This window comes from Myripristis murdjan, chromosome 23, assembly GCF_902150065.1.
Source record: "Myripristis murdjan chromosome 23, fMyrMur1.1, whole genome shotgun sequence".
NCBI lineage: Eukaryota > Metazoa > Chordata > Actinopteri > Holocentriformes > Holocentridae > Myripristis > Myripristis murdjan.
The window spans coordinates 25252350-25264584 of NC_044002.1; the positions used below are offsets into that span (position 1 = coordinate 25252350).

The 12235-nt window shown below is 41.1% G+C and overlaps 1 protein-coding gene across 1 annotated transcript in view; it reads right to left on the reverse strand.

Moving 5' to 3' along the window:
• Positions 1 to 2612: 2612 nt before the first annotated feature.
• rerg (RAS-like, estrogen-regulated, growth inhibitor) overlaps positions 2613 to 12235 on the reverse strand; it is a 50722-nt gene continuing 41099 nt past the window's right edge. Inside the window, exons 4-5 of the mRNA XM_030045656.1 lie at positions 7622 to 7695; positions 2613 to 4356 (exon numbers count right to left, since the gene is read on the reverse strand). Of these exons, the coding sequence (XP_029901516.1) occupies positions 3946 to 4356; positions 7622 to 7695 (485 nt within the window). The 3' untranslated portion in view covers positions 2613 to 3945. The remainder of the gene's footprint in view (positions 4357 to 7621; positions 7696 to 12235) is intronic.

Sequence of the window (12235 nt, forward strand, 5' to 3'; positions counted from 1 at the left end):
CTTTCAGGGCTTCCTTTTGTTTTTCTGACCTCGATTCTCCTTTAACCTCCGTGAATGAGAGTGGAAAAGAGTTTTTCCCCGCAGGCTTCGAGGCAGTAAAACCAGACCAATCTCAGAGGGGATGAAGACTTTGATCTGATTTATGTTGTAACAGCTGGATCTGTCCGTTTTACTTTTTATTTATTATCACTATCTCCTCGACTTCACTGCTGGTTCACTTCTCTTTCTGTTTCTTGTCTTTTAACTCGATTTATGAAGCACTATTTTGGAACAGTGCTCTAAAAATGAAGATTGTTAATACTGTGATATTCATACACATACACTGGGATATCTGGGCTTGTAGCTGCACAAGAATTTGATATCGGAAATGTGAAATTATTTATTTTAATCCTGAGAGGGAAAAAAATCCCCGGCTGTGATGTGACCCGAGCTCTCCCCATGGTCTCTGGTTTTAATTTTGTGATTTATGTCCTGCTTTATTAATTTAATTACCCAAAAAGATTCCAATTAGAAAAACCTATAAATATTGTAATATCCTCGCCTGACAGAATGTGGTTTCATGCCTGGAACAGCCATGTGGTTTGACTCTCTTCACTGACCATTTATCAAATAATTATTTTTTCCCCCTTTTTATAATGCAGTTCATTCCTTTTTTGGTACTGTTGTTTTAACTTTTTTTGTAAATTAATTCTTATTTTTCATGAAATTGTGATGCTTTTTTCTGTAGTGATTTCTGGGTATTTATAAGAATTATAGTTTCCCTTGTAATTTTTTAAAAACATTTTTAATAGTAATTTTTATAGTAATTTTCTGGTCTTTTGGTGGTGGATCTGATCTTTTTTTGGTGACTTTGTTGGGGTGAATTTTCTAATTTCAATTTTGAAGAATGAATTTAATTTAAAATAATTTCATAAAATTAATTGGAATTTTTTATGAAATTATGTATTTTTTCTAGTAACTTTATGATAATTTTGAATTCTAAATAGTTTCCTTGAGATTGTTCTCCCTATTTTATTTCATTTTATTTTATGTATTAATTTATTTATATGTTGGTAGTAATTTTCTGGCCATGTTCTTGTAACCTTTACCAATTTCTTTCTCTTTTTTTTTTTTTTTTTTTTTTAAGAAATTTGCTCACCACCTTTTTTCCTGTGGTTTTACAAGAAAAGAAGTGAATCTCATATATCAATATCTCAATATCTAAACAAGTCACCTCGTCCTTTGAATTTTGCCAGTTATCGGTAAAGAAAAATGTACCACCAAACAATAAAATGGGCGCAGAAAAGCAGAGTAATCGAGCAGCAGATGTTTTTTTGGGTGTAATTTATCGAGTTTCCACTGACTGCTGCACTAAATGCTGTTTCAGTGACTTTTCTAAGGAAATTCATGGGGAAAAAACACTGAATATTTGGAACTGTCAGCCACAAAATGGAAAAAAAAATGTAATTTCAACATGAATCCTGGCACAGATGATCGGTTCTGACAGAAACTCTGACTGAAGACCCCCTGGATGTGGTGTGCCTCTGCTCATCAGCCCCATGGAGACTGACGATATGCAAATGTGGCATTTCAGGGTCTGACTGCAGACCCTCACATCAATCACACAGGAATACCAAACTTGTGGCTTGTCTGAACGGCAACGTTTAACCTGACGAGCAGCGAGTTGACATTTCCTCCGCCGCCGGCTGAAACACGGTGAGTCATTACAGAGGAGCCAGTGACATACGTCTCAGGTTTTAATTACATGTGCACAGCTGGCCGGTTTGGTCATGTACAGGAGGGGGAAAAAACAGAAGTTACATCAGATTTGACCAGTTACAGCATCATCATCATCATCATCATCATCTAAGATACCTTTTGCAGCAGATGCAAGCTCCCCGAGGCCTCATTCAGACTGCAGCCGAATCCGGTTTGTTTCTCACATCAGGTCTTTAAGACCGACCGTCCACACTCACTGAGCATCTACCTGCGCAGGTTGCCATGGCAACAACGTTAGGCATCAGTAACGACGTATGCTGGTGACGCTACTTTACGAGGGAAAGAGAGAGAGGCTCAATAGTTATGAGGAAAAAAATCACGAATTTATGAGGAAAAAAACTCGAAATTTCTGAGATTTTCAGTCAGAAAGTTGTGACAAAAACTCAGGAAGTTCTGAGATTAAAGTCATAAAAACTCTAAAATGCCAAGATTGTAAAGTCACAAATTTACAAGAAAAACTTTGAGTTTATAAACTCACAATTTATGAGAAAAAAAAAATCACAAAACTAGTTTTCCTTTTTTCTGGTCAAGAACCGGATTCGAACCGGAAGTGAAGCCATGTGGTTCCTTGACAAAAATAAATAAATAAATAAATAAATTCTGCCATTATAAAGTCACAAATTTACAAGAAAATAAAATCAGAAAAAAAGTTTTTTCTTTAATTTTTTTTTTCCTTTTTGGTCAAGGAACCAACAACCAAGAAGCAGATTCAGCAAAGTGAAGCCATGTGATTCCTCGACCAAAAGAAAAAGCAAAATAATTAAAAAAAAAATTTTTGTTTGTTTTTCCTCATTAATTTCTGACTAATTCTCTGTGATTAAAGTCGTAAATTTATGAGGGAAAAAACACATTTATGAGAAAAAAAATCTAAAATCAGGGTGTAGTTTTCTCCTGAATCTGACTGCAGTACAGGGTTGGGCTGTCAGTCTGAACAAGGCCTCAGCTTCATGTTGAGTCTGAACTTTTTATTTCCCCAGGTGGACAAACCGGACAAACAGTGTCAAACATGTCAAACAAAAGCAGAATAAGGCAAATTTTCCGAATTATAGGAAGATAATTACATTTCACTGTTGAAACCGGGCGCTTTGCTTTGAAAAAACAAAAACAGAAATGGAGATCGTACATTTGATTTTTCAACGCAGCATCGCCTTGACCCCTCTGGGTTCTCTACACACCGAGGACACAACAGTGCTTAAGGCAACATATCATACACAGTTTACAGTATTAAAAGGTTCGTTAACATCCATGAAGAGCGGCCCAGGAGGTCAGCGGCGGCGGCGGCGGCGGCTTCCCTCCGCAGCTTCAACATCAAAACAGAAAACGCTCTCACTCCTAAGCCTCGGCATATTGGACTCCCCGCCCGACCTCCGCCTTGGTTCCTCGAAAACGGCGATAGCATCTCGAGCGGTCTCGTCCTGGATAATCCCAGGAAGTCACGGTCCACTTTGAGACGCCGTCTGATGTCAACAGAACGACAGCGAGGTCGGGCCGACGGTTTATTTGAGGGCCGGCGCCGCGGCTCAGGGAGATTTTAATTTTCCAGGGTCAACATGAGAAGAAAGACAACACAGATCTCCCGATAGCACAGCGGATCTACTTCTCTGAGGGAAACTGTTGATTGGATTTTGAGGGACTTGACTCTCGACGACAGCTCGAAGGACAAATGAAGACACCCGCCTACAGACAAGCTACAGAGAGGAAACGACGAGTCTTTTGTCCTTCAACATCGATAAAAAGTTGGATTCTTCGCATGCGGTGTGGGACAGTTTGCATGCGTTACATCTAGACTGCCCTCTGGCTAATTTACTGAACAGAGTCAGATGAAAGAGTAAACAGGATATCCTCACCATATTAATTGTTAACATTACACAGAGTTTCTCATCTTTCCCAGAACTATTTTGAATCACGAGTCCAGCTGGTTTGAAGTCAGAGGGTCCAAAGCCAAAAGTACCAAAATCGTTCCCCTCTTCCAAAAGCCTGTAAGTTAATCAGGAAAACATCTCACTCTTGTGACGTTCATTGGTGGAAAATGATCAGAAAACAAGAAACAGGAACAGGAACGCCGTCCAACTTCAGATCAATCAAGTGTAGTCCGTTTGGAGCCCCTAACTGATGGAAACACTTTGTTTTTCCCCAAGACATTTAGGCGTCCTGTCTCGGTTCCTCTGCTCCCCACGCCGGGCTTCCCTAGCTGCTGATCTTGGTCAGCATCTTGTTGATGGCCTGTTTGACGTGCGTGGTCGAGCTGCGGCGCCGGGCTTTGCCCTGGACGGCTTTACGGCGCCGGACCTCACGGCACAGCTCGTGGAACGCCTCGGCCACGGCGCCACCCTCGTCGGCGCAGGCCGAGCACTCGTAGAAGGCGCAGGCCATCTCGGCCGCCAGCCGCTCGCCCTCCTCGGTGCCGACCTGCCTGGCGTGGTCCAGGTCGGCCTTGTTGCCCACCAGGACCAGCGGGACGTTCTTGGGCTTCTTCACCTCCTCCAGGAGGCTCCGCAGCGGCGCCACCTCCTCGAAGCTTCCCCGGTCGGTGATGTCGTACACGATGACGAAGCCGTCGCCCCAGCGCATGTGACCCTCCTTCTGCTGGACGTCCTCCTGGAGGCAAACACACAAACAAAGACGAGACGTTTACAAGACTGGGAAACTGTCGGCAACCCAAAAACCATCTTTCATTTTGTACTGATCCACCTTATTTATTTTGTTTCTTTTGTTTAATAACTTTTCTAAAGATACATATTTTCTCTCCTAATGTTGAGAGGTAGATCTTGTATAGTCTACTATTGTTTCCTGGATAAATTTTGGACAACCTGCTGCTGGAACACAAGAATCACGATTTGATTTTTTGGACGCTTAAATTTAAAAACGGTTAGTTGGTGTAGCAGCTGCCAGCTCTCGATGTGATGTGATGCATGACCATCATGAAAGGTAAAACACAAAACATTTTACAAATTCTTGGATATTTTGCTGCCTTTCAGCCTGACTGCCAGACAAATTTCCCAGGGACACAAAAGTGATTGACTGATTGATTAACTGATTCTTCTTCTGGCTGTTTGCACATGTTGTGGCATCGCCCTGCTGTTGAAAAGCTGTTGAAAGCTTCAAGTGTTGGAGACGGTCTACTTGAGTATTAATGTCTTCCTGACATAAAATAAAGGCATAGTCCATGCATCTTGAACTGCGGCTGAAAACAAAAATTAAATCGATCCTCTGTTTCAGTTTCAGTTTGCTGCCAAAGTTAATATTACCAAAAAAGAGAAAACTGCTAATTGCATTTCTGTATGTGTGTTCTGGTGCACGTATTTTATTTGTTTAGCTGGTTTCACTTGGTACTTGGCACTTTTATTTGTAATGGATGTTTGCGTCGCTCTCAATGTGACAATAAAACACATTTTGTCTGGGCACTTTGCCTTGACTCTGCCTGTGCGCCCATTTTCCTGCTTTCCGCTGGGAGCATGACATCACTCCAGCTTTTCTGTCACACAACAAAATGAAAACGGCCAACTTCTTTGAGGCGGGAGGCCGTTTCTGCTGAGTTTCAGTCTCAGAGAGAGCAGACGGCGTTGTTCTGCTCCCTCTTGACACCTGCCGAAACCACAAATTTAATTCTCGAGGAGTGTGAAAACTCAGGCATCTGTTCCTAATTTGATCACGCTGGAGCAGAAACAGGCGCCGGCTTGTAGCGGGGCTTAGCCGGTCGTGTGTCGGACTTTAAATCGTAACCCGACTGCAAGGAGGCACAGACGCTCTGATCTCATAGTTATTGGCAGAGAAATACCGAGGGTTTAGGGGGGAAAAATCACCACATTCCTGCAGAGGACACGAGAGAGTTTGACATCTGTATACCTGACCGACTTCTGAACCTGCAATTTATGAGCCACAAAGAAGACTCCACATCCACAAATCAAGATAGCATTAATACTCCTGTCTTGATCGGATCGGAGCTGATTTGTTTTTCCATCAGTTTGGTGTTTTGGAGGAGAGGCCGTGTCTGGAAGCATTCAGGCCCCGTCCTAACGCCGGCTGAAAATAGAAGAGCGGTGTAATGAGAGAGGGATGACTTGGCTGCAGCGTCACGTGGAGGAAACCAGCCGCCAGCAGAACACCTACGCAGCGCTGCAGATTTATCTCCAGCCGCAGGATTTACGCAGGCTCTCCTTCTTGTCCAGCACGCTGCAAAAAACTCAGCCGGGGTCACGCCCAGGCTTAAAACTCCCTTCACACAGGTGAAAAATGACCTGCTTATTCTCAAAGAAGAAGCAGAATAGGGCAGATCGCTGCACCACTTGGAGGAAAGGAAAAAAATAAAAAAAAGTTTCACACCACACTAAGGGCTGAAATTAAGTAATTACATTTACTCTAATTACAATAATCCAGTCACTTTTTGGCACACTTTAGGGTTCTTGTGTATTATTCTTGTGCAAGTTTTGCATTTAATCACGCTTTCCTTTGTTTAAACGCCTAAACTTGGATCCTAGACTTTTTTTTTTCTAATAATAAACAGTTGTTTTCACTCAAAAGGATATGGATGAGTACAATATCAATACCGGCATTGATTTTGGTGCTAAAAATTAAGGATCCTATTGGAGATTTTCAATTCAGTTCAGTTCAATGCAACTCTAATGTCCAGGATGTATCTTTGTCTTTGGCCACAAAAAACACTGAAACGTTAACAAACACATTGCCAATGACATTATTGGCATTAAACACTCATAGCTAATAACATTTATTATGGAAAGATAAGGAAAAGAGGGAAAGAAAGATTTTATCCCAAACAAAAATCTGACAGCAAAAGCTGTAACATGACAGAAATAAAAGCAAACTGTCTTCATTTTCCACATTTTTCAGTGGAGAAAAGAAGGATCTTATGGAAGCTGTGTTGTCCTATGACCTTAAAAACTGAGTTACAGTTACCAAAAGTCCAAACGATCTAATCCTATGAGCCATTTTTAATGTTCACTGGTGATCAAAGACAAGAAAGCTGTAAAATCAGACAGTTTTCTCCGTTTTTTTAATTAAAGGAACATGTCACTGAAAAAAATCAACCATACAACGCAGCAGAGAGCTAGCTGCTGGTGGCAGCTGCTGGAGAAAATATCTTTTGGTGGTGATTTAGCAGCTGATTTCTCTTTACTTTATCTTAACAAGCAGCTCTGGATGTTCATCAACACCTAATACAAGAAATACAGAAAAAGTCGCATCACCCAATCTGGCTGTGCTGCTTAGCCTTGAATTTTTCCTCCCCAGATCCACTTAATCCAGTTATATTTTCGGCTTGCGGTGTCGACCAATCAGAAACCACCAGGAAAAGCCAAACATTGCCGTCGGGTGGAGAAAAGTTCACCGTTCAACACACAGACAGAGATTTAAGACGCCATTTTTTTAATTAGACATCACAGGTTTCTGTAATAATGAACGATTTATGTGAGACTAGCAGCTGACATTTATACACACAACAATAATAAGAATGGTTTTCATTAAAATATGTCTTTCACAATTGGAATTACAAGAAGAGCGATGTACGCATGTTTTTGTGGCGTAAGGTTACTACGCGGAGGTTTCCTGCAGACGCTACCTGTCGGATCTACTTTCCAGTTCAAATAGGAGAATAACACGAAAACAGACGTTTAATTTCCTCAAAAAAATGGGAACCGGGACTTGTTGTTGTTTATATTGTCATAGTCTTCTTTGTTGGTGTTGTTTTCTGTGCTTAAAGTGTCATTTTATTTTGTGAACTGTTTTGCTGTGGAGGTGACGAGGTGTGGATCAGCAGCTAATGAGGAGATTTCACCTCCATGTTTTACTCCTGAGGTCGTGATGTTTTACCTGAAGCTCAGAGTAAAGACAGGTGAGGTGTGTTTACCTGGCCGGCCGTGTCCAGGATCTCCATGCTCACAACCTCATCGTCTATATTTGCTTGATGCCGATATGTTGATTCTGTAAGACACAAAAAGACAACAACAACAACAAAAAAGTTATAGTTATAAGTATCTGAAGTTCTATGCCAACCTTAACACTGAAGGTGCTTTCAAGTGTTGGGACTGACAAACAAAACTTTTGCTTTAGAGTTTATTTTCTTAGGAGGTGAAGTCATGAATTTAAGCCTATCTATCTGTCTCCAACTACATCTCAAACTGCATTTTTAAATTAAATTTAACTTTTTTGTTGTCTGTGTGCTGCGTGGTGTCTTGTAGCAAAACAAGGCATTTCCCAACCATTTTAAACATTTCAGACACCGCTGGTTGGATTTTGACAAAATTTGAAAGCATCGCCCGACTCTTTCAGCTTTTTCAAACATTATATCAGGGGTTTTGACTTTGTCCTCACTGAAAATTTTATCAGATGTTGCCGATTTAAGTCGATGACTGTCACACTGCTAAAAGATCTGCACGTTAACAAGTCATTCAGTCTCATCTTCACTGTTCAAATCTTGTTTTTCTTCAAATAAGATCAAAAATCTGTCCGTGGGATGAGATAATCCCACTTGTTCCCTATGCATTTTTTTTGTGTTGTGTGATGTGTTGAAACGAGGCAGAGTGAGGCAGATCAGCCACTAGGATCAAGAAAACGATATTTGATTCAAGAAAATTCTGGAAACAAGTTGATCAGTGTTGGAAACAAGTGGGATTATCTCATCCCACTGGAGGATTATTGACCTTGTTGGAAGAAAAAAATGAACACTGAAGATCAGACTGAATTACTTTTTAATTAATTTATTTATTTTTATGATTATTATTATTATTATTGCAGTGTTCCTGTGGTTGGACCCTCCTGGTCGTTTGCGGCTGACCTGAGCTTCACCTGAGGATCGACTCTGATCTCAGGAGTGAGCTGTGGTCTCGACCCCGCTCCCCTCACTCAGGGCAGGACAGTGGTAATCTGGCTGGATTGGGCCACTTGTGAGAATCCCATCTGTGTAAACACCTGGCAGCGAGCGGCCAGAGCCTCTAAACCCTCTGGTACAGAGCGAGCTGACCGAGCTTTTGCAGGATTTCTTTGTGAATCTAGACCTGCGATTGCTTTCGGCTCTATGTGGGTTTCTGTGAAAGGAGAAGGTTTTAGGAGTGTGTTTTTTTTTGTTTTTGTTTTTTTTGTTTTTTAAAGTCAGACACACACACAAAAAAAAAAATTGTCCACATCAAAACAAAACAATGCAGTTCTTCAATATTTTCAAGTTCCCAAATCCAAACCCAAACCCAAATCAACCACACAAAACCACAAAAACAAGTTTTGAACACTGAAGATGAGGCTAAATAATTTAACATATTATTTTTGCAGTGTAGGCTTCATGCTGCTGAAATGTGAGGGTTCAGTCTCCAGTGGAAACAGCAAAGGGCTGAGGGGGCAGCCCTGCCTTTTACCACACAATGACACTTCATTCAAGAAAACATGGAGACAAGTGGGATTATCTCATCCCACTGGTGGATTATTGACTTTGTTAGAAGAAAAACAAGATTTGAACCCCGACGATGAGGCTGGATGACTTATTTAAGACAGCTATTTTTGCATTTTATCTGTGGTCACACCTCCCCCAGCCTGTGTGTCTTTGCCCTGACAGTAGGCGGGGTTGGGATGATTTAGCCGGCCCGGCCTTCCTGTTTAAAGGTCTCCGCGAGACAAAAGCAGTCATTTTCCTGGCAGCGAGTGATGCCTCCCTCGGTGGCTGAAGCCAGCTCTGGCTCGAGGCGCGGGGAGAAAGTGTCGTGCCAGACTCAGTGCGTCAAACCTGCGAGCACGAGCCAACTTTTCAAAGTGTTTTTGCTTTTCCACTTAATTTAACTTTACGTCCACCATATTCAGACCAGAGAGTTTCTCCTGCACAGTGTGATGCAACACGAAGGGCCGCTGCCAGACCACAATCATTTATTGTGTGAGCTGAAGGAAATGAGATACTGTAGCTGGTCGCTGGGGAGCGTCAGAAATGTGAACTGCTCAACGTAACACTGCAAAAACAAAAAAATCTCCATCTTCACAAGTCCTTCAGTCGGACCTTCAGAGCTCAAATCTTGTTTTTCTTCAAACAAAGTAAAAAATCTGATGGTGGGACAAGATAATCCCACTTGTTTCCAGAATATTTCTTGAATCAAGGGTAATTCTCTTGATCCTAGTGGCTGATCTGCCTTGGTTCAACACATTTATATTTGTTCCCTGAAGAAAGAAATTACTGAAACAAGTGAAACTGACCTGGAGACAGGTGCGATTATCTCATCCCACCTGTGTTTTTTGTTTGTTTTGTTTTTTACCATGTTCGAAGAAAAACAATATTTTAAGAGTCAATATGACATTAAATGACTTGTTAAAGGAAAGTTCACCCATTTTGGTGTTGTCTTCCTACCATTGTCATTGAGTTACTGGATTCTGACGGATGGAGTTTGATCATGTGCAGCAGAATGTTTACAACCTGAAATGGCATAAATATTGTTGACAATTAAAAAAAACAACAATAACAAACAAATGAAAATGGCAGAACTATTTTCTGTGCAGTCTGGGTCATCAGTTGCTATGGTGGCTGGCAAGTGCCTGAAAGGTTCATGAAATGTGTGAGATCAAGGGCAAAAAACAAAGTAGCAACCACAATATTACTGGCCAGCTATCTTGTAGTATTCAGGAGAAAGTTGTTATTTTTGTCTTCTAACATCTGTTCATGTCTTTACTGAACAAAACCAACAACAAACCATCTATTTCTGTCTCTGGTGGCCACTGCTACAGCGGAGTGATACAGGAAGTGCAGAAGTTACCGGATCCTTCTGGATAGTGATGATAGGAAAAATTCAACCTTCAGCAAAAGTATTGTCTCCATGCACTTTGTTGTCATATGTCCATTTAATTTGTAAAGTGAAATTTGTAAAGTGATGTTGATTCATTCTTTTAGTGGATTACAGCGGTGATTTTTAAGAATGTTAGCTGGGAGGAAGGAGGTTAACAGCATCTGTAGCATCCAGCACTCTAATGAATAGAGGATGATAGTAACACTGCTGTGCTACATAACAGCTAAGGGAGAAGCAAAATATCACATTTTTCAAATTGTTAGCGTTAGCTTCCTTCCCCCCGCATAACATCCTTAAAAATAACCGCCTTCATCAACTCAAAGAATGAGTGACTTCCTGTATCACTCCGCCGTAGCAGTGGCCACCACAGAGACAGAAGTAGATTGTTTCCTATTGTTTCTTCATTGAACACATGAACGCATATTAGAAGACAAAAATAACAACTTTGTCCTGAATAGTAAAAGATAGCTGGCAGGCAATGTTGTGGTTAGCTTCTTTTCCTTCCCTCTGCTTCCCTCTCTTCATGAACCTTTCAGGCACCTGCCAGCCACTGTAGCACCTGAGGACTCAGACCACACAAGAAGATAGTTCTACCATTGATTTTTTTTTTTTTTTTTTTTTTTTTTTTTTTTTTTTTTTTTTATGGAGGAGGCTGGAGGTTGTAAACCTTCTGCCACACGTCATCAAACTCAAACTTTGCTTATTCAACAAGTTGAGTGGATTAAAGTGGCTATTCTTAAGAATGTTAGCCGGGGGGAAGGAGGTTATCAAAATGGGTGAACTATCCCTTTAAGGTGGACTTTCCCTCTACAACCTGCACAGTTTGTTTCCAATGCAGCGACGAGGAATGAGACAATAGTGACGATGTAAGAGGCTGTCAGTGTTTGTGTGTGTGTGTGTGTGTGTGTGCGCGCACTAACTGCTAATGAGGCACGCTGCCTAATGCCTAATGCCTAATTAGAGTGAGTGACAGTAACGAGCTCATCATCATCATCATCATCATCATCATCAGCGGTCTGCGCTTCCCGTTTCCCTGAGTCATTTCAAACCGATCAGAGTTTTCAGATTGAACAGAATAATCCACTAATCACATAATTTGACTGAGATGCCATATTTGTTGAAGTGTGATGGTAAGAGCAAGAGGAGGAACTCAAGTCGTCCAAGTTGTTAAAGTTTTTATAAATCTTTGACTGCCAAAAAAAATCACAGTATTGGGCTGTAACATCCAGGGAGCACCGACTGTCATGCTCTATCAGCCCATCTACAGGTTGCTGTATCCATACATCCATCCATCATCCATTCATACATCCATCATCCATCCATTAAACATCATCCATCAATCTATCATCCATCCATCATCCATCCATACATCCATCATCCATCCATTAAACATCATCCATCAATCTATCATCTATACATCATCCATCCATTAACCATCATCCATCATCTATCCATCCACCCTGTTCATCCATCTATCAATCATCCATCCAGCATCTATTTATGTATCCATTATCCATCATCCATCCATCCATTAACCATCATCCATCCATCATCTATTCCTCCATCTATCCATCATCCATCCATCCATAATCTTTAATTTGGTCCTAAACATTTCTCATAATGTAATTAAAAATGTCTTGTAACTTAACTGTAAGTGCGTGCGTGCGCGCACACACACACACACATCTATATCTATATAGATAGATAGA